Raw genomic sequence first — 27,569 nt, 5'->3', positions numbered from 1 at the left:
AAAAACATTGGTTGACTGGAAGGCAGGATTTGAAGAGGTATTCAAGTAAAAACAGTCAGAAAAGCACTCCCAGTTCGGCTAATTTAATTTCTGAAATAAATTATCCAGACAGGGTGGTTTGTTTTTTTTTTCATTTCAGCACAGCTCAGTGCAATGCCTACTGTGCTAAGCATTAGGGCTGCTGTTATTCTGATTTGTATCCACTACCCAGTGTGGAAAGAACAAGAGAGTAAATTCAAGCAGCAGTTAATGTGTCTGTACACTTAAGCCAAGAAACCTGTCAAGGGACAAGTGTGGAGTGTAGTACAGAGAAGAGGTCCAACAAGACCCTACAACAAGTACTCGGTTTCTTTCTGACCAGCACCAACGTTCCTGCTGCCTAAAGAAATTAGTAAGAAACCAACAATAATAAGTTCTTAATTCTGAAGACAATTTTTGTTAGCAGTTTGTTGGAAAAGCACTTGCGAGAAAATATTTCAAGGAGAGATTTCTCTAAAAAGCATCATGAGCTTTGTGAATGTTTATTTCAACCTCTGCACCCAAACCATGTCCCTTCTATCCAGCTATCTTCCAGTTTCCCCTTATGAATAAAAGACTAGATGTTGGGGGAGCTTCAGAAGGCTTTGTGTCTGATGTGCAGCCCGTATCATTGTTATCACTTACCAATACAGCAGAACCAGGAAGACAGCCAGCAAAGCCAGGGTAACCGTTGTACTATTCATTTCTGTGGATGCAAATGCCAGGAGATCTACAGGCTCCATTTTCCTCCACTACAGCTCCAGTCTTGAGTGGTGTGAGCGTGTGTGCAGGGGAAAGTTTCCGCAAGAGCTGATAAAGCCTTCCACAGCTATATAAATGACATCTGCAACAAAACAGGAACCAAGAGAGCAAAAACACATCAAGTCAAGTACAAACTGCAAACCTTTCCTGTTCTCATCGACTGCACTCACTGAAAGCGAACTTGAAGGTTCCCTGAATGGTAGAATGGAGCAATTCCCCCCACCCCCACACCCCTCCTGCTGTTGTTGATTGTCATGACAGTAAATATTTACATACCCACCGCTTGAGACATCAGTCTGTTGAATAGGTTTTTAGACATCAAGTATGGGAAACTGTGGAAAGTGTGGGGGAAAAAAGAGGGGGAGAAAGCCTGACCATGGTACAGATCATGGAAGAAGAATATATAGACCCTTCAGGGGTGCCCTGGCAGACACACAGTGGCATTCTCTGAAGTAATAAAAATAGAGGATTTCTGCCACATTAAACTTCATCAGCAGTTCATCTCCAAACTGGTTATACCTTAAAAGAATGGAAGAAAGTAACCTTTAAATTATTACCACTAAAAGGATGAATTAGGGGAAAATTCTTCTAATGTGACTACTAGAAGGCATATATAGAAAGAAAACGAGCAGAAAAACCCAACTGTGGTACCAGGGTCTGTATGTCAGCATCTGTCACACCAGTTAACCCACACAGACCAGTCATCACTGTTTGGCTGTATCATCTGAGGTTCATAAGCACTACAGCAAATTTTCCTAGATCAATACAGTGCCTCCCATCGAGGTACCATTAACTAGCCTCTCCAGAGATACTTTGGCTACCCCTGCACTGTATTTCTAGTATCAGGGTTAACATCTACTATCTCTGCATTGTGGCACAGTCAAACTGTCACACTCCTTTGAACAACCTACACATGAACAGTCAAGTTTTGACTGCAGTTTGGGAAATGGTTTGTCCACAGTATATTAATTCCTCAGCTTTCCTCCATATTTTCCTGCCTGCAAACCTCAATCCTGTTTCAAGCATCTGATCTGGTCCAATTAGAAAACTCAGCCAGAAAGCAAACCTTGAAGCACTTCTATGAGAGAAGACCATCAACCTGTAACCCTCGAGTTACCAAATGCCATTACCAAAAACATCTTCAGAATTACAAGAGCAGCAGCAGCTTGCAAGTAAATACTCTTTCCCCTGACAAAATTCCCCTAACTGTCCGGTATCGTTTGTTACTTATGAAACTAGAAATACCCATATATGTACTGCAGCTTTCCCACCTATTCCGTACAACCTATTTGAAAGTTAAGGAAATCAAAACTACCCAAAAAACTAGGTTTGGGCATTATATGGTAACCTTCAGAAACAGAAATTCTGCAACATCTGATTCACATAACACACCAGATGAAGAGTGGTTTCTTCTCATACAATCCCAAGATAATAGCGTAGATTTAATGTGCAATGCTTCTTCAATATCACTGTATTACATTTTCAGCTCTTATCAGAGAAGTTAATAATATAGGTATCAAAAAAGTAAAGTCTCTAACACAATGGAGTTTAATTTTAAGAAGATTTGGCTCTACTCTAACTGAATCACTGCTATTTTGGTTCTCTGTGCTTCACAACTGCATTAATTCCCTTCCAGCCTCAGATCCGTGCAGAATAAGTAAAAGGTGTTAACCAGCTCATCAGCTCCATAGAATAGCATGGTAGTTCACAGAAAACCTTGCTTATTGTATTAACAATGCTATTGCTATTCTGGGTCAATAACAGCTCTGCTGGTTTGCTGCTGCTGCCAAGTTCTCCAAGAACAACTGCAAAAAGATTCAGGACCAGTGACGCAAGGAATTAATCAGTGGGCACAAGCCAATCCCTACCAGCAACTGATCCTGCGGGACTTTAAGAAAAGAAAATAAAAATCAAATATCCATATGCACTGAAGTCTTCTCAAAAAAGAAACCCAATCACCACAAGTGTAGAAGGTAAGAAATAACATTCCAATTTCACTGTGCTTTAATTTACTTGGCTTTTTAATTAAAGGACATATTTATCTGCACATAGAGAACTGATGCCTCCTATTAAAGTCAACAGCAAAACTCCTATCAGCAAATACAGAGTCAAGTACAGACCTCACTAATTTTTTAAGAAGTGTGCTGGAGCCTTTTCCCAGTTACACTGGGAGGTAGGTGGGATGAATAGTTCTTGAACACACACATTATGAAAGAAAATAGGCTCTCACATCAGCATCCAATTTGAAAGAAAGCACATAATCAAGCTCCCAACAACCACCACCATCCTTTTCTGTTGTTGATGTTGGCGTTTTCTTTTTGTTTTGTTTTTTAAGCCTCAGCACCTCCACCCATTAAGAAGGGCGGTGTGCAGCATCCACTCTAAAACCCACCTGGAGTACTCCTCACCGCAGACCCACAGGCTCGCAGTTATCATCCCAGAGTTAAGGATCTCAGCTCCACGGAAAGTCACAAAAATCCACATGATGCTTTGCGGGGGTGGGGGGAAAGGAATCAGGGATGCAGGTAGCAATGGAAACAGACTATATATCAGACTATTTATCACTCCTTTGTCCAGTGTTCCCTCTCTCTTTACAGGTCCTTTACGTGAGAAACACCATCCTAATTAACTAGTTAATTGCACAGATATTTTTCACCAATGTCCCAGTTTTTTGTGGAGCCTCACTGGTAAAGCTGATTATGATAATGGTATCAACGAACTACAGAGACAGATACGAAGTCCTCACTAACTACATGCTGGAGGAAGCCAGAGACAAGCAGAAGTGGAAGGGAGCCTCTTCCTGTCAGCCTGCTATGAGTCAGCAGCACTGTCTGTGTTTGCCTCCACAAGGCTTCACTCAAGATTGCATCTACCAACGTTCACAGCTCCTTCATGCAGTGCTATCTGAGCTCTTCTCTTCCACAGCAAGAAAAATGCACAGATCACCACGTTGTTCAACATAAACATCAACAGCAAAAAGGCATGTTCAACACAAACTTACACTCAAGACACCCATTTCATCCTTCAATCACCAGCACTGCTGTAACCACAGCCTTGGAGCTCCCCAGCAAATGGCAGACCTACAAGACAGAAGCAGTTCAATCCCAACCAGCCGGAGCTTCAACTTGCACTGAAGTTAGCAGCAGTAAATATTAAATAAAGGAAGTACATTACAGAAAAAAGCCCGGCACACAGACAATCCAGGTTGTCCAGGAAGCCTTCATGCCTTCAAGCCCTGTCTGTTCCATCTCCAGGAATACCATCTGTAAATGCTCTTCCAAAACAATGCATTTCAACTTCAGAATGAATGCAAGTGTGGCAATCAGCCTCAGCAAGGCTTGACATACACAGGTATCATTCGGACATGAACCATACAGCTTATTAAAAAGCAGGATTATAGACCTCCTCAGTAGACCTAAATCATGTTAAGGATTTTGACCTGTCTTCAAAGCATATCAAATGAAAATGTAGCCTCGTGTATTTCAGAGGCTAATGACTAACTGGCTAGACTAACAAGAAACTCCTGCTAATGACTAAATTCAACTCCTCTCATGCTATTTTACCTCATATGTTTTAGGTCTATAATAATCTAATTAAGGCTGAGCCACACTAACTTTACGATAGATGAAGGAAGTCTAGAAAGGTGTAAAGTTTTAATTTTATAGCAGTTCTTCTCTATATAAATTTGTAATCTTCAGGTCAAGGAAATTCTGTTATATAGCCAGCTTAGCCACAAAATACTGCAAATTAAATACCACAGAACAACTTAAAAAAACATTATATTAATCATAGACTAGTTTATGTGTAAGCTTTAACAAAGCCTATGTACAAAACTGTTAAGTATATATGATACTAATTTTTCTTAAAGAAAAAAAAACTTTCCAAGGCCAAAATGAGTTCTTAACATCTTTAAGGTAGACCAAACAAAAAGATCAAAGGCACATTTCAGAGAGATTTTTTTATATTTGAAACAACCTTAATAGCCAAGGTACTGGGAATATTAATGTATTGGAATAGAGGGATTTACAGTGGCTGTCTATGACTTCATTATTACTACCCCTGTTCAAGGATTGACCAAGCAGATTAATCAGACGATTTTGTACTCCTGCATAAACTATGACAAACTACTCAACAGATGGACCACCGAGGCATCAGAGTCCATTCATAAAGATTCTGATCCTCATTCAAAACAGACGGGAGCACCAAAAGGACACCCTGGGCTCATGGAATATTCTTGAACTATCTTGAATAAAATCACTGCAGTGAACTGGATCTGGAAAGGCAAACATGGTAGCTGTGAAACCACACTGAGGAAGCCACTTTCATGACACTTCTTACCGAGAAACAGAAAGACACATTTTTATACTTAAATTGTTTTCCCAATTCAGAGCCTGGTTATATTAACCTAAATGCTTCTCAGAAAACAGGCATCCAGCTTAAGACTCTAGGAAAGATAAAATATTGTATAAACTTGTACTTCACTAACAAATTTAATCTTAGCTGTCTGAAAGTTATGGTACTTCAAACTCAGTCAATATCACAGGGGCTAAAAAACTCATTATGCTAACTAAATGTAGTGCCGCTATACTAAGTCCCCTCTAAAGCAACAAGCTGTGAGATATCCTAGTTATTTCAAAGAACTCCACTTAGAAATAGCACAGATTTTGTGGTCAAAAGGAATGACAGTTTTTTTCCTCTTGCCACGACAGCTTGGAATGAGTTTCTAAAATAAAGTTACCTTTGCTAATAGTGACATTAAGATCTTGCAGCCCTGGTGAAATTCCAGAGAAAGCAGAAATTAATGTAACATCTGCTGCCCATGGCCAGGCATTTCTAAGCAAATTGACTTTATTAAATAATCGGTAACTTGTTTATATTTCTATAGCTTGCTTTAGAAACATTGATTGATTCAAGCAATCCTATAATTTCATTGTCCTATAAACTTGGCTGGAGATAAGTAAGGATTTATGTTCATGGATCAATAGCTCCATATTGACAGCAAAAGCCAAAGAACCCTGCCTAGGCTAGTCTTGTAGTTGCAGAGAGCCATATAAATGTTTGCCTTTGTAACAGTATCATGGTAAGAACCAGTAAGTTATAATTTCTTCTGTGAAGTTCAGTTTTTAAACACCATGAAAAAACTCCAGCCTTCTTTGATTGAAAAGCTACTCTAGATAGCAAACTCAAGGCTTGAATTCTCCAAACTGTGTTTCAGTGCTGGACTGCCGGTCAAAAGAACTGTGAAAAACTTCACAGAAGCACCTTGTTCTTTAACTTAATTAACTAAATGTGCTTATCAACTTCTCTTTCATCCATTAGCTTATGGGATTGACACCAAAACATATAAAACCCAGTCCTTTTCTGCACTTTGCAAATAGGAAGGTGTAGAACGCTGGTTTTCCCCAATTAACGGAAATATTTTGAGAGCTCAGTGTGCTATCTGTAGCTACTACATTCCCCACCTTACCTCTCCAGTTTGCAGTTCAATAATTTTATTGTGGAATCCTTTCAATATGACACAAAGAGATTTCTTTACAGAAAGATTACACGCAGCCTCCTTAAAAGCGGGGCAGCCGCCTCGGAGGCAATTAGCTGCAGCGATACGTGTTGCACAGAGCAGTGCCATGGCTCCTGGATTGCCAGCTGGAGAAACCCTGGCCATTGCATCCTTTGAGTTACCCTAACGGGAGAAGGGGAGTCAAAGAAGAAATAGAAATGACAAAGGGGAGAATAGCAGCCAAGAAGAGGCAGATCTGACTATCCTGCTGCAGGAGAACAGCCGCGGCCATCCGCCTTGCATTCTGCTTGTGAAAAGGACAAGCCAAAAGCTGGATGAATGTGCTGCTCAGTACCTCTTTCAAAAGGATTGTTGATACAGACCATCAGCAGCCTGCACACGTGCCCCAGAGACAGGCTGCCAGGGCCAGGAGGGAGGACGGCATGAGACCTGAGAGCAACCCCCATGTAGACCAGCCCTCACCAAGGGGTGCAGGCCCACTGAGCTGAATGTAGGAGGCAGGTAACAGGGTCCATCGGCATAGCAAGAGGTGAGTCAGGGGCCGCCCAGGGGGTCAAGTCAGCAATGGAAGCCCCAACGCAACCTTCAATGGGGTTCCTGGGCCCATGGGCAGAGTGTGAAGGTGAGGGGGCTCAAGTGAGGCCAGTCAGGACAATTAAGATCTATTGGTGCCCTCAAGGACGTGGCAGGCTCAGTATTAAGGACTGGAACAGGTAAAAAGATAATGGCAGGTACAAGGGAGCAGGAAATTTGAAAACGTAAATTCGTTAATACAACACATTTGTCAATACCCTGTCAAAGCTCAAAATGACAAAAGGGGGAAAGCACCAAAAGTCACAAAACCCTTGAACCTCAGATGAGGTAAAGAAGCATTCTTCACCTGAGGCCCACCACTGTTTTTTCAAATAGCACATGCTTCCAGAAGAAGCCCCGCAGGCGTGAATGGAGAACATTCCCATGAGTTATGGCCCATAGGCTGACCAAGAATGGTAGAATCAGGTTTCATCTGGGAACTGTGGGCAGTATTAGCTCTGCCTTTATGCTTTATCTCTAACTGTCTAAAATCAGAGGGATTGGATGCAATCACCCCTCCAAGATGAATAAGAAAGCAAAAAGAAAGAGCAAAAGAATGTACCGTGGATTAGACAATACAAACATGCCAAAACCAGGACAGGCATTACAACTTGGGTACTGCCACCACCTAACCTCAGCACAGAAGAGGTGATAAGCTGGCACAAAGGAAGAAGAAAGGTCAAAATCAAGCAAGTCAGACTAATACTATTACCACAGTAATGATTTTCATACTTCAAGAATCCTAGAAGCTGTTAGTCTACATCCACATGTAGAAAGGTAAAACGACTGCAGAGACCCAAGCTGGCAGTTCGAAGTAGTCACTGAGGACCAACACCGATTCTTCAGCAACTCTTTAGCAGCATCCAAAAAGCCTCTCTGTTAGGCTGCAAAAACATCCCTTCACAGAAAAAGTGCTCCCAGAGAGCACCACGTGCAGGGTTTGGTAATGCTGCTCTGACTCCTGTAGATAGGCACGGGGAGGTTGGTGCCCTGTTGCCTCCCTTGCCTTTGAAAATGTTCCCCCTAATAAATATTTCAAAATGCCAATAATTGCAGTGTGAACAATCATGCTGGATGTTTTCAGGTGGCAGTAAGAACACAAAAGGTATGGTGCACTGGAGGACACAGAGCTGTGACAGGAAGACATATAAGACCTTCACACTGTGAGGCAAATCTAGGACCAACATAAAATACATTGCAAAGCCTTATCTTTACTCATGCCCCTATCCAGGGGATATTCACTGCCTAATTTTATGCATCACATGATGAATAATTCCTGGTAGGTCGTGCCCAATATTCCCAAAGGTCTTCTTACCCTTATGAAAGGGAGCACAGATAACGACAAGCAAATTGCAGCCCCTTATGTGCTGCAGAAGAGTACATGTAACATATGGATGGCTTTACTCTACTTCAGCCTTTTGTGCTCTCCCATTCATCACTTTTTTTTTCTGCAGTCCTTTCTGCTGACCCCTTGTACACTCATTTGCCAAATCAGAAATCTGTTCAGCTCTCTCAGTCTCAGCAGATATGTTGTAACACGGACATGCATAACTGGTGAGGGGGCAGAAAAAAGAAAAAGTGAAAAACCAAACTTACACAATCACGAAACCAGCATTTCCAAATCTCGAGTTCTTACTGCAAATCTTGGCTTAGTTCAGGTTTTTGCTAAAGCACTAGTTCTTCATTTGCGCAGTTGTGACAAATACAGGTTTTACTGGGGGCAAAGACAATCAAGCCATTGAGGCATGGAAAAAAAATGTTCCAAAGCTGTGAAACTCAAAGGATCAGAGCTAAAACACAAATTAAACTATTTTAATTGCTCAGTAAATTAAAAAAACGCATGTTTTTCCTGCAGTCTCATGAATCTGAGAGTAAATTTGTGATTTCTGAATGCTTGAGGTTAGCTATACTTGCAAAAGGGCGTGAACCCAATAAGCTCACCTGTTAGCCATGGGAAGAGAGGTTAAGTGGGAGACTGAATAATGTGACATGTGAGTTGAAACAGCATGAAGAATTTAGTCTCAACAAGATTTCAACCCTGCTGACACTCACGTTAAGTTGCTCTCTCAAACTGAAGCGTACATGGAATCTGAGCCTACGGTTCACAGTGAGACCAACCTCCTACCTCCTTCCTACCTTCTCCTGCCTTCTACTGAGTGGCAGATAAGCACAACCTCAGACTGTGGCTGGGCTAGTGCCAAAATGAAATATGTATCCTTCTCAGTTTCACTGAAATACAAAAAAAAAAAATCCATGAAACAAAACTTTTAGCCATTGTACTTTATCTTTTTACTGGCTGCTGATCAGAGCTAAGGTTTGTGGAAACCATGGCTCTGTGACAATCTGAGAGGACCGCTTTGCACTCACCACAGAGCCGAACAAAGTCTTCAAGCTCCAAGATTCTCGGGGGGTTTTTTGAACAATTCTTAGAAGTTTCTTTCAACTCTGAACATGCTGCTGCTTTCTTTACCTTCAGCCAATTAAGTCCAACAAGCTCAAGTGAGCAATTGCAATGATAAATCAGCTCTAGTATGAGCATGGCCAAAAGCCCTGGCAACTGTCCACTTTTGACTTCAGCTCTTCTTCCTCATCATCCATTTTAAAGTATTCATTTTAACTCTAACACCACGACCTACAGACACTTCCCCCTCGCCCAACTCTGACGGTCACACTTAGAGATCAGCTGAACTGGCATGATGGGATCTCTGGCCCAGCACAGAGTCCTATAGCCATCAATATAAATTTAAACCAGGTGCATTGGAAGAGATGCAGCTTAGAGAGCCAGACCTGTCAGACAGATACCCCAGTGTTTGGGGTACTTTCTCCTTAACAGCTCCTGCTCTGTCTGTGGCAGTTCAGGCTAACTAGAGAAGCCAGCAACTACCCAGATGCATGGCAAAGGAGCTGGGACTACTTCAGACAGCCCAGGGACAGTGGGATGTTATTCATTTACCTCATATTCATAAGCAAAGTGACACATGAATGCAAGATGCCAGATGGAGTAAGCTGACTGGAAATGGAGAAGAGCCTGGGGTTTCAGATGGGACCTATATTTATGCAAGACTAGAAGCCGAGGACAGAAACAGCAGAGACACCCCACAGGACAAAAGCCTCACCATACATTTGACAAAATATAGTTTCTTCCAGTCACCTTTACCTTGGTTTCCCTTGGCCAAACCTGTAAAGCAGTGAGTCATCAAATAGAGGAAGCGGGTGCTGAGAAGGGCCTCTGCAGATGCAAATGGGTATTTTAATGGTGTAGCAACGAATGGCATGTTTCTAAGTCTGGTGCAGGTAGATGCACTCTGTCCCTGTGTGATGCTCTCAGCTCTCTGGATAGGAAGCACCAACTCCAAGGGTAAAATATTGTTTTTCTCTTAGTATATGTAACTCCAATTAACCTTATTGGAGCATTGTGGGTACACTGAGAAGATTACACTCGTTAATGTGCAGTTACAGCTGTATTGTAAATGCAACATTACATGCTTTCTATTATGGTTCAAGACCGCTACGCTCTTCAAGACTGTTATAAACCTCAGAAAACAGGGGTTTATAATGGAAACACAGAAACACTCAACTCTAAAAGCCCCAGCAGAGAGGAAATATAGCTATAAATTCAGCTTCTGTTTTCCAGCATGTACATTGACAAGGTATGAATAATATGCATTTCTACAGCTAGAACAGACAGATGTACACATTGCTCAGGATAACCTTTGCTGTAAATGCAGAGGATGGAAAGAGCTCAAAGTGGAAAGGGCAACCTTTTATCCTGTCTTTACAGAGTTACTGCAATCGCAATAATGACATAAAAACAGCAATTGAAATTTAGTAGCCTGCACACTGGGGTTGGATTCTGAATGCATTTTTTTCAAAAGGCTGGGTTGTGTTTCCACAGTCAACAAGAAAATGATATAACACACAGCCCCCCAAAACTCCTTCAGCCTCTTTAAAAAAAAAAAAAAAATTGGCTATTTGGGTACTGTTCAAATGACATTGCAAATCAGCTTGCTATCCATTGCAAAAATGGATATTCTCTATATATTCCCTTATATATATAATCTGGTCCCTAGCTTCTTAACATTGCCAAGGAGCAAAATTTGGCCTAGCTATTACTGGACTTTCTAATGTAAGAAAACCTTGATCTGTCTGGCAAGAGAAGGACAGGCAGGCAACTGTACTATCATTGGGGCTGTGGCATTTGGGAATTTCTTCAGATATTAATAGCAACGGCAGAGGTGGGTCAATATAATCCCATTAGCCACATCATGCTGTTTGACTTCTGATATGTACGAGGAAAGGAAAACAAAACCGACACAATCGCTTTTTGGGAGGTACGCTGATGTTGGGTAGACAAGAAAATCCATGCCTGTTTTAGACATTGCAGCCCGACTGTCACGTAGGGAAAGGTGGAGTAGGGAGGTCCATGCATTTTTCTGGCACAGCCCTCACCTGCTGCTGCCCACACGGGGCTCAGCGCAGCAGGAGGTCCCACCACCACCATCCTCCTCCTCCCTCCCCCAGGGTTTCAGCGGCATCCCTGGCCATGCTGCTGCTCTGAAGACAGAGCTGCTAGTCCTGCAGCAGCTGCCATCGCCTGGGTTAAGCTGGCATATGTGGTGTCAGTGCACAGGGAAATATCCAGAACTCAGCGAGGCTGCACACAGATATGGTCTCTGTTTTTTATATAAGTGCTGCTCACATTTGGAAAAGTTTCTTGAATGTGTAGGGAATGTTTTCAGATTCAGTGCCACTGCCCCCATAAATTATTTTCTATTACCTACATATTAGCAATGTCTCTTATGCTGTAAACAGGGAGAACATCAGATATGCCAGAAGTCTACAAGGTGTATGAAAAACTTCAGGTGAAAAGCAGCCCACAAAACCTCCCCACTACAGCAGTTGGGCTTTTTTTTTTAAGGTAATGGATTAATTCACAGAAAGTTTAGCAATTCTTACCAACACCTCTAACATTAGCTATAGCATCCTCATTTTAGATGTATATCCCCTCCTTGTGGGTAACCATTCAAGGGCACTGTGTTTAACATTTCTGCGTGTTTGATTCATGAAGGACACCTGCTCATTAGCTTTCTGCTCTCTGCCTTTCTGTATGACAGCAGCCCTGGTGCTCAGGGTGCATAAACCCAACACGCCCAAGAGCCGTACCTCGATGTTGACCCAGAGGTGCCAACTCTCCGAGCAAGATGGGAATTGCCTCATTGTCCAGACCTGTTCATCATTTGGCAGCGTCTGTGGAGATTAACAGCAAAGCTACTTTATTACCATTAAAAGGGCAACGCAATTTCCAGCAGAACTGAGAACTGTCTCTTGCATCTTCTCTTGGGTGAGACCTTTACTTGGATTGACTCCTGTCTTTGCCTCCACTTTTTTCATTCACACAGGGCTTTGCATCAGTAGCCTTAGCTAAAAACTTCTACTCTGCTCCCGCAGTCTTCAGCATGCCCACTGCTTGCTGTCCCTCCCCGCAAGCAGCGGCTGAGAACCAGTGTCACTGGCTGCAAGTAGAGCAGACAGCAAATCTGCAGTCTTCACCATAATTAGTAAACTACTTGTAGGAGAGGACCATCAGGGTATAACTCTGTCACTGAACCCAGTCCCTGTGCATTGGGGATCACCACATGATGTACATTCAGCCCCAGAAGGCTTGCAGAGCATCCTCGTGCAAAGACTTTCCCAAAACTCTCTGGCAAATTTACACTCGGGTGTAAGTACCAGCAGCATCCCAGGCAGCTATTTGTCAGAGGATCACAGCCAAAATGTGCAGGAGCATTTTACCTGACCCACACAAAGCTGTTTCTCCTCCCTGCGCTATCCTGACTGCTGCTCTGTTTTATTAAGCAGCAGCATGAAACCAGAGCATGTCCAAGGATTTTCACTGAAGTGATCTGCACAGCCTGAGACTTTCAGTTCAGCAAACAGCAGAAACACCGGAACGAGGAAACGTACACAGGCACAGCCTGTTGCAGCCACTTATGCAAAATTTGTATTTGGCTATTTCTCTCTACTAAGACCTAGAAAGTCACCTTAAAAGGAAAAAGAAAATAAAAATAATTTTAAAAGCAAGATTAAATTCAGCAAGAAGCTGGATGTTACAAGACCCTTATTCACTAGAGAAACATTTCCAGTCCCTATAGGGAGTGGGATTCCTTCCCGCACCTTCTTCTAGGATTAAGTGATTACTTATTCCCGCCAACCCTTCCATAAAGGAGCCAACAGCCGCACTTCTAACCACAGCTGCGAGGGAGAATGACACCCCTACACGACCGGTCCCACGTGCTAATGCCACGGACGTTTCCGCAAGCCAGCCCAAACCCAGGCGACTTGCCCAACGATGTGCCACGGGAGCGACATGGCAAAACCTCCCAGCCAAAAGCACGGGGCGACGAAGACCAGGGAGGGGGCACCCGGATTTACAGCCCACTTCCTCCACCAACTCCACAGCAGATACTAGGAGATTCTTACCTTTAGATTTCTCCCTCTGCTTCCTCCACCGGTTCCTGGTCAGGCTGCTGGCAGGCAGCTGCCCTGCAGCACCCCGAGGCGAGCGGTGGGGAGCGGAGTCATCGCTGCCTCCCACGGCACAGACAGGTGCTTGGAAAGGTGCCCTCGGCCCGGCCGCGGGGCCGAGCCCGCGGGACTACAACTCCCAGAAGCCCCCGCGCCCCCCCGCCCTTCTCCCCCCCGGCCGCCCCTCGCCACCCGCTCTGGGGGTTGTAGTTCCTCCGGGGCTCCACCGCCGCACTCCCCCCCCCCCCGGCCTGCCCTTGCGGGGGAGGGAGGCTTCGCGGGCTGCAAAGGAAACAAACACTCTGAAACCTATTGTTTAAACGAGAAAAGCATGTGTACATATGTACATATTTTTATATGTATGTATATGTACATGTGTTTGTACGTGTATATACATGTACATGTATATGTATAAAAAAGTAAAGCTCAGCAAATATTTTTGTCTACAGCAAGGGGAAAATATGAAGTTAGTGTACACACTAATTTCTGATTCTGGCAGGCATTTGGTTTGCTGGGAAGAGAAGGGGGAAAAATCAAAAAAAAAAAAAAGGCTCACAAGCAAGTATTGCCAAATAACTTTGCAAAATCAGATGGGAAAAACTTAAATGTTCCCATACACCAATTAGTTAATGACTGGCCTCAAGCCTACAAACGTGCCCATACTTAACTGTATCCTCCACTGAAGTGAATGCAATTGAATCTCATACTCCAGTTGTTCCAGAAACTCGAGGCCTCTAGAAATTATAAGCATGGCTTAGTAATAGTGAGATTTTAGAAGTAATTAAGGGCTTATCCACATTGGGAGCTGCTGCAGAGTAGCTTCAGTTGCGTAACTCCCCTCTCCTGTGCTGGACGTACATTTCACACTAACCCTGCTTTCTTCTGAGTTAGTTGCATTCTGAATGCACCGTTCAGTCTTTCAGTTCACAAGATACCTTTGCCTGAATCAATGAACTTGTGCAAGGTGAGCCTACACTGCATGTGCTTTTTTACCTTGTCTTTTCCATTTTACCATGGGCATTTCCTCCCAAAAGCTAAGCATTTCTTTTGGAAACTGGAAGTGAAGTTTCTCACACAATCACTGCTGTCCTGATTTTGGGAGATCAATAGGAACACTAAATTCCATGAGACACACAAAAAACCTTCGGGAACATGGTCCTATTTACCTAACTGGGAAAGTTTGTTTTTCTAACACCAACGGGAAGGCTGTGCAGAGGAAAGCTCTCCTTTCAGAGCAAAATCTCCTTAGTAATTAGTCCTTGTGGGTAGCAAATTTTAACAATACTTCTTGGAGAACATAAAATTCGTAATCTGTCCAGAGTATAGTCAAAGCTTTGAAGCTTTGCCCAAATTTTATTAATTGTATATGCATCAAAAATGTGAGCAATGTTAATGTACAACGAGCCAGGGGAGTTCTTCCAAGACCAGTAGGTATTAAGCTCATGGATATACAAACAGCTCCCCTGTTTGTGAAGAGGAGAATGTAAGGTCCTAGATAATGGAAAATAATAATACATGAGTGATGCAGGAGGTTTTAGTCCACAGACAGGCAGGTGGTACCTATGAAGACTTCTTACCTTCCACACAGTGCCATGCCAAAGGCAGCTCTGTGCAGCTGTATGGCAATGTTCCTAAATGAAGACTTCCCAGAGCTCGTGATGTGATGTGGAGGCAGACACAAAGTCCTGCCAGAGCTGCAGAGGACGCACGTGGCTCCGTGGCGTGTAACACTGAGGCACAGCCCAGCTCTGCACAGGGCTGGCAGGCAGCTGCAGGGCTTCTTCACTCGCGTCAAACCACTGAACTGCTTCTCAACTCCGTCTGGCCCAGGGAAGAGTTTAGCTGTTTTGCAAGGCACTAAAGCCCATCTTATACTTCTAGAACAAGCTGGCAGCACATGAATAGCATACTTAAGCCATAACCCGATAAGCCTTCCAGGATAATTGAGATTCTACAGTATACAACTTTTAAAAGTAAGTTTTCATAGACTTGCTAGAAAAATGTGAGTTTTGACCTAGCACTTTTCATTCCAAGATTTCTGAATAATCTTTTTAATGCAGGTTTAGAAAAGAAAAAAAAATGAAAAAAGAAAGAGTATGTTCTTTTGACTTCAGTTCAAGTTCAATTGATAGAAGATCTATTAATCAATGGCATACAATTTACATCGAGAATGCCTGTACTAAAGCAGAGACATAGAAGACCTGGAATGGATTGCTTCCTAAGATCGTCTGCCATAAGGAGTCGACCTATATTTGTTTTCTTTTTTTTTTGTTCTAGACTCTCTAGCATTTGGTTGGCTAAGGCAGTATGTCTTATTACAAATGAGCTGTAAGAGAGCTGCTTTTGTGAACATACAGGATTATTACTTATTCCAACAGGTATTCTGTTAGTTCCTGACTCTGCAAAGACTTGCATAACTAAATACACCATGAATAAGTCCATTGAAATTGCTACGGTCTGTCTAACGTTTTCATCTTCCTATTTCCCAGAACAATAATGGTCTCAGTCATCTATTATTTGCAAGAATTCACAGATAAAATCTGAATAAAGAGGAAGCATGGATAATATAGCACCAGACCCTCCTATTGTTTTGTTGGAGTAGGGAAATCCACTGGAGACTAAACTTTCTGTAAACATCGGTCTGACACTGGCTGCCCTTCTTCCCTCCCCAAGGGAACGGCTGACGTGGGGAACCTGAGCCCACCCCACTCACCTGACCGCCTCTAATGCAGAGCTGAAAGAGATGCCATCTGTAAGGACCGCAGGAGGATGAACATGACGCTTTTCCCATACGGAAACGAGAAGCAAAATTCAGGTGCAGCTGATTTCCCAATAGCAGAAGGCAGGACAAGAGGAAAAAAGATTTAGTGCCAATGATGCCAGAGCTAAAAATCCCACTGCCTTTCACAGGGGAGCTTTCTTAAAACCCCTGCACAGCACAGCACAGCAGAGCACGGCACTGGAGCTCCAGCCTGCGTCTCCTCGCGCAGTGAGTCAAGTCTGCAGTGCAATTCATTCATGGCAAAAGCTTTCTGTGTTGCTTCTTTATTTTGAAAAGACCAGAGCTTTCCTCAGCATGTTCTCTTAAACACCTAGTAAGCAAGGGGAAAATGGAGGTAAAGCCAAAACATTAACCTTGCAAAGTGCTGAGCAGCAAACCAGAGAGCCAAAGTGCTCATGCTTTCCCTGAATACCTTTCACAGCTGCACCCTGGTTTCCTGGGCACTTGCTGAGAGAGGAGCTGATGCAGCCATCTCACCCTGTCACCAGCAGTATCCCACCCTGCCACTCAGTCTCGGGGGATTTCCAGGACATTTTCACTGGGGCTTGACTGACCACAAGTGAGCAGCAAAATCAGGTTCCCAACCAGTAGATCAGATGGCGAATATGCAATGTGCACGATACTTAATTTGCTCCTTTGTAACCTTGATGACACGTTAGAAGCAAAAGTAGAGGGAAGCTCATGAGAGGGCAGTTCCTCATCCTGTGACCCAAAAGAAAGGGTTGTTCTCCCTCCTCTGCCTGGGAAAGGCTCTGCTCTTGGCAGAGCCTTTGGCCTGCCAAAGAACCACCCTTGGCCCTTGTGGCAGATTAAATGAGGCCATGGAGGGAACTTGGGCTGGGGAAGCCGCAGGAGGAGCTGGATCCTGGAGGGCAAGAACAATGCTGAAGGCTCCGCATTGTTCTTGCCAGCAGATGGAGCAGGGCTGGCATGGGAAGAGCAAGCTGCAGGGGCAGGAAGCCCTCCAGCCTCCATCCACACCTGCCCCTCTCCCAGGAGGGGCGTCTCCTGCCCTGCCCCTGCCCTAGAGGGGTCTCACCTTTCTTGCCAGAGGTCTTTCTCCTTTCCTTGTCTGGCTGGAGGATCCATCCCAAGCCTCTCTAGAGATGAAGGTAAACCTCTCCCATGAACTGCTTCCTCGCACCGATGCCTGCAGAAAGCTGAACACAGCAAGGAGCATTGATGAGCTCCTCCACTGCTGCATGCATGTCCATGCTTACACGTCCACAGACACCCACCCACCGTTTTGCTGTTTAGTTGTGGACCAACTTGAGTAGCTGGAGAGCTTCCACTTACCGGTGCTCACCTTCCTGTTCTCCTAAACTGGTTCAGTGTCATTGTCTGTAGTGGCCAGCTAGGTTATTTTCCACTCTTATTTCTGTTTCTACTAAGTTTAAGCCAGGACCAACATGAAAGATGGATATGTTTATGTCAGGTCAGCAAATTAAACCTACTGAGCTACGAATGACCAGATGCCCAAGGTGAAAAATCAGAAATGGAGGTGGAGATGAAGAACTTTTTTCCTGCTTAGCCCTGGACACAGGAATGAATGGAAAATTAACACATAGCCTTCCCCCTCCCACCCTCTTGCCTTGGGGCCCCTCTCTGAGACTGAGTCCCCATCAATACCCATTTCTTCATGTCTTTCACTTGCTTTTGTGGTGAGATTGTGTGTGAGACACAAGTCCTTCTGCAGCTCCCACCCATTCTATATGCTTCAAGCTTTGAAAATCAGAGATAACAGTCTTTCCTTGATAAGCACACTTCAGAGTGCTGTTCCCATCACATGACTGCTGCGGATGTGGATAAGACAGTGGATGAAAGTGAGCAGGTTACTGACCACTGCATTTTCATCTGCCAATTTGAAGAGGGACGTGTCAGACCCCAGCATGCTGTGCTTTCTCAGTGGGTCAGTTCTGCACAGGTAACTCCTCCACAGGTATCAGCCTCCTCATGGCAAAGCTGCTTGTGAAATAAGGAGGTCCATGCACAAGAAGGGACAGCAGGCTCTGATTCCTCCTCAGCAGGCAGCGCTCAGTGGTCATTATACTGAGCTAGTGGATAATACAGATACAGTGCTGCTAATGTGGGCATGGTTCAATGCAAATGTAAAGACAGACAGGTTATCTTATGAGTAATGTGAAGTACTGTGCATGTTATAACATACTGTACAGAATAAATACTGTCTTGTTTGCAGAAGGAGACATTTGCAGGTAACTCCAACATTTATCTGCATTCTTCCCTCTTTTGCCTTTTGGTTTTCATTAATCTGCTTTTTGGACTCCCTTCATTCATCTTCCTTAAGGGAGTGGGATTTTCTCTTTTTTATTATTTTTAAGAAGCAGCTGGTTTTTTTTTAATGTCATATATATGATCTTCACCATCTTTAATTAAGGCATCACCTGGTGTTATGCCCACAGGGACAAATACAAGCTTTGTAAATGAAAAAGTACATCAGTATCCCATTTGCTTAATAATAGTCTACACATTTGAAGGCAAAAGGTAGTTGTGTAGCCCCAGCATGTTCCAAAACCGCCATACCGGTGTCACATATTTTAGCCTGTTGTAGAAAAAATAGAGATGATCAAAAATCCTAAAGCTCATACCTGAGAAAGGACAGCAAGAAATCAGCATGATTTGTATTCTTACACTTTTTTAAGGGCAGAAAGAGACCCTGCTGCAGAAAATGCCTTTGACATAGATGTTTGAGTGATGTGCTACATAGACAGTAAGGAATAGCATTTTATAAGCTTTTTATGGGGTATTAAAAATCCAAAGGGGCCAAGTTTTCTAATGGAAAAAGCAAAATATTTCAGGGTTTGAACAGAGGCACCATCTGCATCACAGCAACCCCAGACTAATTGACTCTGTGTGTGCACGCGTGTGTGTGCATGCATATGTGTGTGTTTCAGAGGGACATTCTTTGCTTCAGTTCCGTTATAATTCCTTTAAATATTTATTACTGGAATGTAAATTCTGTTGAAAACTGAGGTCTTTGCTTTGGAAAAACCAGACCATTGCCTACCACGGGTGTCGACGCTCAGTGGAATATCCAAGTCCCTTTTGGAGAAACAAAAGGATTCGGTTATATAAACAAGTCTCTGCATTGAATTATAAAAGTAGGGGGGGGAATGAACAAAAACCTGCTGACTGCTTGTTGAACTGCTCCTTGGCTACGTGTGAACTGAAGTTCTGCAGATCTAGCAAGAAGCAGGAGCAATATTAAAATGAATTGGTTACAAATAGTGGAAATAGTCCATCAAGCATATTTAGAATATGCAGCCCTAAGGATGGCTTTGTTTTCAGATTGGTTTGTCTTTATTTTGAATGTAAAGCATTAATAAGCTTCTTATGGAGACTGGGGATGGGAGAAAACATTGGCTGATCACCTTAAAGCCCAGGAAAATAAAAAAAGTTCTCAAGTTGCTGGATGAAATAACAAACTAGAATGGGTTTATACTCCTTATATTGCTATGAAAGCTTTACTTCTTGATCATTTCCAGACACCAGAAGGTTATTAAAAATCCACAAAGGGAAAAGAAATTCTACATTTATATGAGCTTTAAAACTTATTTTGGGACCTCAGCTTGTTACCAGTGTAACACAGAGTAAACCTGTAACATTAGAAGTATTGCTCATCAGAAAGAGGGACCAAGGACCAGTCTAGCACTACCAACACTTGGGAAGGGATTTATCACATCATCTTTGGGGTTACACAAAGAGGGTCAAAACTGGAGTAGGCTAGTGTGGACAGTACCAATGCTTAGGCTCAGGTATTTGTATCACTTTAAAACCCACTGTCATTTCAAGGATATAAATAGGCTTGGAAAAATCAGATTATTGAAAGGATTAAATTGGGATCAGTGTCAGTAATAATCTATTCCTTTGTGGTGACACCAATTGAAAGAAGGAAAGTTTGGGGGAGGGGAGTAATGCTGTACAATACTGCCTATGGGTTGTGTGGGAACAGGGAATACAAACGAGGGGAAGGAAGGTTAAATAGCACAGCCCCCACATGCCTGGCAGGCCGGGCAAGCACAAGGACAAGAAAATCCTCCTTAGATATAGCATTGGCTGAAGACCCTGTCACACTGAAGGCTAGTTACAGTGATGGAGTATCAAAATATGCTAGTCGCTCTATTTTATCAACCTAATAAAGTCTGTTTGTGCCTGTGTTCCTGTACTTCCAGCCCCACCATCCAGCGTGCTCAAAGAGCCACAAAGTCATACAGGGGATTTTTACTTTGTTTCTCCTTTTTTTTTTAAATCGCATTCCCGGAACCTTCTCCCTACAGTGTCACTCCTACTGTCTCCTAACTGGGCTGGAAAAAGGGCAACACATGCTGGAATACCGTGTCTCCGGGGACTCTGGAGTGTCCCAGGCTGAGGAATGTAGTGTGATCTCCAAGCAGCAGCCCCTCTGTCTCCAGCAAGCTCATGGCACTGCAATTCCCCTGGCCAGCCCTCAGTCAGCCAGTCTTCGACTGGAACCTGTGCAGCTGTTGCCTACATAAGAACTAAGTGAGAAGCAGCTGGTCCAGGCTCTTTATCATTGCCCGGAATACGTTTCTACAAGTGAGACCAAATGCTCTTGGATCCAGAACGATTTTGATAGCGGTGACTTTAATTTGGTGATAAATTGTCTGCTGAGTTTTCTTTCATCCAGAAACATGAGAGAGCAGAGTACAGAAGGTACCTTGTGATGATGAGCAAAGAAAGCGTATTTAGACTTGTTTTCCATCTAGCCTTTTGGAAGAAAGTTAAAGGCTGGATTTTCAGTTCAGGAGCTCTGTAAGTGAGATCCTGCTTCCCTGACAAACCATTTTTTACTTATCTCCTTGCCACAGTCTCACCCGCCACGAGCTTCACCATTTAACGGGGTAGGACATCCCTCTAGGAAGGGACTAGGAACCATCTTCTGTATCTGAGTCCAAGGGAGATTTGTCATTGGAAGCTGTTGGCTCTTGGGATATGCTGTAAGGCCTATCCTTTTTTCCAGTTTTTCCTTAATTAAGAAGAATGAAGGGATGACAATATGCACTCCCAGCTCAGAAAGCCAACCGTATCCTGGGCTGGATAAAAAGAAGCGTGACCAGCAGGTTGACAGAGGTGATTCTGTCCCTCTGTTCTGCTCTGGTGAGACCCCACCAGGAGTACTGCATCCAGTGCTGGAGTCCTCAGCACAGGAAAGACATGGACGTGTTGGAGCGGGTCCAGAGGAGGGCCACAAAAATGATGAGAGAGCTGGAAGACCTCACCTATGAAGAAAGGCTGAGAGAGTTGGTGTTGTCCAGCCTGGAGACGAGAAGGCTTGGGGAAGACCTTATTGCAGCCTTTCAATACTTAAAGGGCCCTTATAAGAAAGATGGGGACAGACATTTTAGTATGGCCTGTTGCGACAGGACAAGGGGTAATGGTTTTAAACTAAAAAAGGGTAGATTTAGACTATATATACAGAAGAAATTTTCTACAGTGAAGGTAGTGAAACTGGAACAGGTTGCCCAGAGAGGTGGTAGATGCCCCATCCCTGGAAAGATTCAAGGCCAGATTGGACGGGGCTCTGAGCAACCTGATCTGGTTAAAGATGTCCCTGCTCACTGCAGGGGGGTTGGACTAGATGACCTTTAAAGGCCCCTTCCAACCCAAACTATTCTATGATTCTATGGGGAGGAAGGGTGTCTCACTGGACAGGGGTCTTTTATCCTTCTGCTAGCTGGCTGAGCGGACAGTGCTGCGATACTGATGGTAGAGCAGCTCAGGGCTTTGAGCACATTTCATTAAATACACCTGACTTTAAGCAAGGAGGTGGTGAGAAGAAAGGAATGCAGTGTTTCTTGGAATAAATAACACTTCTAATAACTACTTCACTTATACTGCCCAATGACTGGAACAAAAATAACAGGGTAAGCAATTCCCAGCACTGTCTTTGGGTGTTTTCCCAAAAGTTTACTTTCACTCTGTACTAAATGTATTATTTGGTTTTTTACTGTTGAGGAACAAAAGCTGATATTTGGATTTTTGCCTTCATAGCTCTGTCTCTTGAGTGTCTTCCTCACAAAAGCGTGTTGTTCTTCTCACATTTCCCATCTGATTTTTTTTTTCCTAAGTACGTATTTAAATTTCTTCCCCTATTTCTCAAGGCACAAAATGCAAACCTCTGCATCTACAAAAAATCTCTGACGCTTTGCTTTTCCTTCTGTCTTTCAGTCCTGCTTCTGCTTTCCATTTTTACTTCTGCTCAGTTAATCAGTCATTTATAATTATTTCCCTCTTTATTTACCCGGGCATGTATTTTTCCTAGGAAGCTGCTGCCTGGTCCTTGGGAGTCAGTGTAACCTGACTCCAGCCCTGATGGTTCTCTGCGAACCTAGTGGCGTCATGGAGCAGCCCTCAGCAATCAAGGGGCAGGATCGCTGGCTCACTTGACCCTGGGTACTGGGCGCTGGGCGCTGGGTGCCCACTCGCTGTCAGCCCGGTGCACCACAGCATCTGGCAATGCATGCTCATCCGGACAGACCTTGCCCTCAGGTGGGTTGTGAGGCCAGAAACCCATGCAGGGCAAAGCAGGAGAGGCAGGAGAGACTTGGGAGAGTGAGGAAGGTGAGGGCATCCTGGCGCCACAGGCTCAGTCCCCTCACCTCCCGCCACCACTTCTATTCTGCTGGGGAAACCAAGCTGGCAGCAATAGCTGCTACTACCTGCTTCAAAGGGCTCCTGCCAAGCACGTCACTGCTATTTGTGTAATGGGCTGAAAGTCTTGAGTGAGCGGTGATACATAAAGGAAAAGTCTTTGCGTAATTACTGATCCTTACAGCTTCTCATTCCAGAAAATTTGAGGGTAAGGAAATAGCTGTAAGGGTAAGCAGGAGATAAATCTCCGTTCATGGCACCTTCCTTATTTATGAATTTTCAGCATGTCCCAGTGTTGTTGTCCCACAGGCAGGGCTTACCAAGGGCGCAATCCCTTTTTTCTGCGTTTCAGCATAATTTCCAGCTTTATCCTTGGACATCAATTAGAACCATCAGAGCTGATCAAAAAGCAGAGAAAACATCTTCACAGATATTTAATTTCAATTTCCTTCCTATTTCTTTTTTAATTTCAGATGTTTTAAAAATGTGTTTTGAACACTTCTTTCTTAAGGTTGTGAGCGAATTTCCCTCTGCTCTCCCATAATCAGGTAATAATAGAAACATATGTCCCCTTCTATATCCATATTAAAGAAGTTTATGCCTGTCCCACTTAGGAACTAGCTGCTGCTGTGACCTGCACTTTTTTCATCTCATCTCCACTTTCATGTGGGATCATTTTAATTTCTCTGTAGTGGCAGGAAGGGAGTTCCAGGCATCTGTTTTTCTCAGAATCAGGCTGAGACTCAGCCTCTGGCCACAGCTGGTGGTCAAGCTGGTCAAAGGCTCTAGTTTGTCTGAGCGGCAAACTGTCTCTTCAGTACTGGTAGCCAGAAGAAATTCTTCACATTAATGCCAGTCAGGCTCCAGTGACTCTCTGCTCACTTCTAGGCAGCTCCTGGCCCAAAGAATTTAAAACTTTCCATGCTCTCTGACCAGGACACCTTCTGTGACCATGCACAGGCTGGGAAGCAGCACCTGGTTTGATTTCAGCTCCCCTATTTGCCACAGTTTGCTGGGTTTTGGAAAACTTCCTATGGGAAACAATTCAGCAGCAGCCATCGCACAGGCTACAGGCAAAGCAGACCTAGGCTGCTGTGGGCTCTGCTCCTGGTGCCGGTGGCCGCAGCGTCGGCACCTTGGGTCATCTGCCAGCGTGAGGGCCAGAAGCACAATATGGTCCGAGAGGGAGCCATGGGCAGCAGGTACCCCCCGGGGGAGCTCACAACCCAGGGTTGTTTCACAGTGGAGCACAAAACTCATTTTTTCTCAGATGCCTTACAAATATGAAAAGGAGTGGGAGGGAGTGGGCAAAGAAATGTATTCAAGTCAAAGGGGCCAAGCACTAGGGTGGGAGGAGCAGAGTCCATGTTCAATAACATCTATGCTTATCTCAATATTGTACCTGGTGCCTAGGTACTGTAGCAATTGGAACCTCATAAATACCAATGACAGATAGTAATTAGCACCCCATAAATACCATCAGCAGATAATCTTGCCGTTAGGAAACAAGAACAAGCTTTTCATATCCAACTGGCCAAGCAAGCTTGAAGGTGAAAATAATAAGAAGATGGAAAAAACACCATTTGAAAACAAAGGTCTTCCTCTGAAGTCAAACGTTTTTAATGGAAATAAAGCCTAAACCAGCAGCCTTATACTAGCCTTAGGGTCTGAAGTGCCCCAAGTCAGTTTATATCTCTCTGATAAAAGGGTAGTTGATTGATTCATTACAGCCAAAGGCTCAGCTCCTAGGAATGCACGGTGCTTAATTTTTTTTGTGGGATCCCTTTGATCTCTGCTGGAGGTTGAGGAACAGGCTCCAAATTATGAAGTATTTTTTGAATTATATTGAGACCATTTCACAGAAAAGTCACCTTCAAGACTCCAAGACTCTCTCTAGAGACACAGGAATGGTGGAACACTTCTAGTGTGACATTTTTATCTGAGAGAAAAGGAACACAGCAGAACTTAAAGCAGTGGTGATCCAATCACATTTGGACAAACATTAAGATCTGGATGTGGGACCTCAAGTTTTCCACATACTAAACTGAAACCACAAGTTTCTGTGAGGGTATCTGGAAGCAGTAACAGATTTACAGATCTCTGTAGAACAGCTAGAGGATGAATACAGGCATCCTACACAACCTAAAAAAACAGCATTTGGCACATGGGAGAAACTCACCTTTCAATTCAGTGTGTTAAAATCCACAGCAGTATTTATGCCAGGTTAACAAAAGGCATCAGAGGTACAGCATCTGCTCCCTACCATTCCCCTCTACACAGAGCCTTCTCCGTCTCCTCGTGTACCTTAGAGTCCAGAGGGTCTTTCACCTGGTTCTGCCTGCCAGAGTTTTGTCACATTTGCTACCCTGCTGTAGAGCTCCTGCAGCCAGACCAGTAGCTAAGAGTCTGCCAGAGTCTGGGGGTCTTCTCATCACAGCTGGTGGTCAGCAGGAGTGGAACCTGCAGTTTAGTATCTGACAAGCTCTCTGGCAAAGCAAGTCACGTAAGGAAACTTCCTTCAGTGTAACTCTAATAACATCCTCCATAATAATGTAGAAATGTGGAAGGCTCCTCGTCCACTGACTGTATTTACCTGAGCATTGCAAAATATTAAAGAGCATATTTAGCAAAACAGGAGCTTTCAGGTATTCTCTTCAGTATGCAATTGTCAAGGGCAGAGCTGCACATCGAGTTTGTATCTGTGTTGAAACCTCCACTGACTTAATTATAGTAAAATGCATGAAGTGTAGTCATTATAATCTGCTTTGCAGTGACACGAACATATATAAGCCTTGTTTATATGACAGGAATGTCCAGATCTTGCATCCAAGCCTTTGCCAAGAAAAGCCAGGTTTGAGGAGGGAAGAGGGGAGGAGGGGAGAAGGGAAGACCATAAAAATTGCTCAGCTGATACTGCTAAAACGCATGGAAACAGCCACTAAGCCTTTCACTGCCTCCACCCTTCCCAGTGTTCTCATTATGGTAAATAAAGTTGCACTTATTTGAAAACTCAGGTTTCATAAGGCTGGCTGCACCGGGGGAGCCAGCAGTGCAAGCGGCCTTGAAGATTTCTGCTCCTAAATGCCAAACCCCAGTGCTCGTGCCCCTTCGGTTCCTAGGAGCATCTCTGTTTGCTTTCAGAGAACAGATTGAACTTCTGCCTTAAAGTAAAAGCATATCGTGGCAGATACTCTAATCACAATGTCTAAATATAATACAAGGGAAAACAATTTAAGAGAGCTCAGCTACACTTTTTTTAAGCAACTGTCAGGAAACTGCCTCTGTGGCTTGCTGCTTTAGAGTAAGATTAAATGAATCAGTCTCACCATTTGAATGCGTAGGAAGTCAGAGACAGCAAAGTGACAACTAAGGACGGTTTATTTATAATTGGGCCCTCCTCCTATAGCTATTTGTATAGCTATAGCACCAGTCCTGTGCACTAAGTTCAAAAGTACCTGCCCTTTATGTAAAATTACTCACAAATGCTACGTCTGGGCCAGGTGGATGCCTACGCTGGTTTGGCTGATTATAAAGTTCATGTAATTATTATTGAATCTCTAGTGATGTTTGGAAAAAAAATACAGTTTATTATGCAGCAGCTTCAAAAGGCTCTGACTCCCCAGCCCTTCAGCCAGGAGTTTTTCACAACAAGGAAAAGCCTGAGCTGGGCATCCCTCCCAGGAGAAGTCTTGGGGGACATCAGGGGGACTGGGGCACCACCTGAGCAGCAGCTTTGCAGCCAAGGCAGGTCTGTATGGGCTGGAGGGTGATGTGGATGTGATATTTAACCTGCTGATCCCCACTTCTTGAGCAAAAACACCTCTGACTCTAACCCAGAGGTTTAGAGGTTTCCAAAACAAGACTTGCCAAAGACAGGTAGGAGCACTGTAGCTTCAGCTGCAATCACAAGCCTGACAGAAATTCAGTAGTTATGGTACTATCTAATTAATGAGCCCAACTGAAGCGGCATTGCAATGAGAAATGGGCTTTCCAAGGGAAAAGTGTGGGTTTCTCATGTCCACCACCTCAGGATGTGGCCCCAAACTTTTGAAGCGTCCTTCTGAGAGAGGAAATGCAATATCCACAAATCTGAGATAAAGTTGCCGAGAGGAGGACCTGGGAGTGGCTGAGTCTCTTGTAAGGAGAGTGGCATTGCTCTTTGCCCAGCCTCCAAGTGGGTAAGTCAATGGAGTTGAGCTGACCTCAGTCCACAAGCTTTCCCTCCTCCCCACGTTGGCAGGCTTGGCCTTTAGTCTGTAGCATCAGCCTGTGCCCCTAACTGGGAAATATTATTAAAATGGCATTAAATATTAAGAGAGACAACACAGCACCTCTCACAGTGAGGGAGCTCCTGACACAGCAATGCTTTTCCTAATAAACTGCCTTGACAAACAGTTTACTTATATTCTTATTTCAATTAGATTAACTACTCTGCAGCGGCAAGGATGAGTGCGGCTGGGTGTTATTACGAGAAGTAGTAAATATTTATTTGGCTCTCTCAGCATGGAAGTGGGTGGGCGGCAGGGTCTCAAGACAAGACCTCCTCAACACAATTTTTAAAGTCATAGGCTCAGGCTGCAGCTAACCAGCAAGGCATGACACTGTTGTGTGAACCCATCACTGACTGCTTAGCCGTTAATATTGGTACAGCATTAACAGTGATGGACACCATGGCCAGGTTTGGATCTTACAGAGATCTGGACTGGAAAAGGAGGTGACCTCCATTAAATAGTCAAATAAGTGCAAATATTACAAGGGTTT

The 27,569-nt window shown here is 43.8% G+C and overlaps 1 protein-coding gene across 3 annotated transcripts in view; it reads right to left on the bottom strand.

Annotated features, from left to right (window-relative positions):
• The window catches only part of TBXAS1 (thromboxane A synthase 1), a 246,768-nt gene extending 233,259 nt beyond the window's left edge, over nt 1-13,509 (bottom strand). The window contains exons 1-4 of one of the 3 annotated variants that reach the window (XM_075074670.1): nt 13,352-13,497; nt 12,035-12,118; nt 3,782-3,860; nt 664-862 (exon numbers count right to left, since the gene is read on the bottom strand). In XM_075074670.1, coding sequence (XP_074930771.1) covers nt 664-761 — 98 coding nt within the window. In that variant the 5' untranslated portion in view covers nt 762-862; nt 3,782-3,860; nt 12,035-12,118; nt 13,352-13,497. Of the gene's footprint in view, nt 1-663; nt 863-3,781; nt 3,861-12,034; nt 12,119-13,351 lie in introns of all 3 variants that reach the window. The other 2 variants (XM_075074660.1, XM_075074718.1) reach the window with 2 other exon arrangements.
• Nucleotides 13,510-27,569: the final 14,060 nt, after the last annotated feature.

The sequence above is a fragment of the Phalacrocorax aristotelis genome, chromosome 1, assembly GCF_949628215.1.
Source record: "Phalacrocorax aristotelis chromosome 1, bGulAri2.1, whole genome shotgun sequence".
Lineage (NCBI taxonomy): Eukaryota > Metazoa > Chordata > Aves > Suliformes > Phalacrocoracidae > Phalacrocorax > Phalacrocorax aristotelis.
This window is presented reverse-complemented; position numbering and strand designations above follow the sequence as displayed.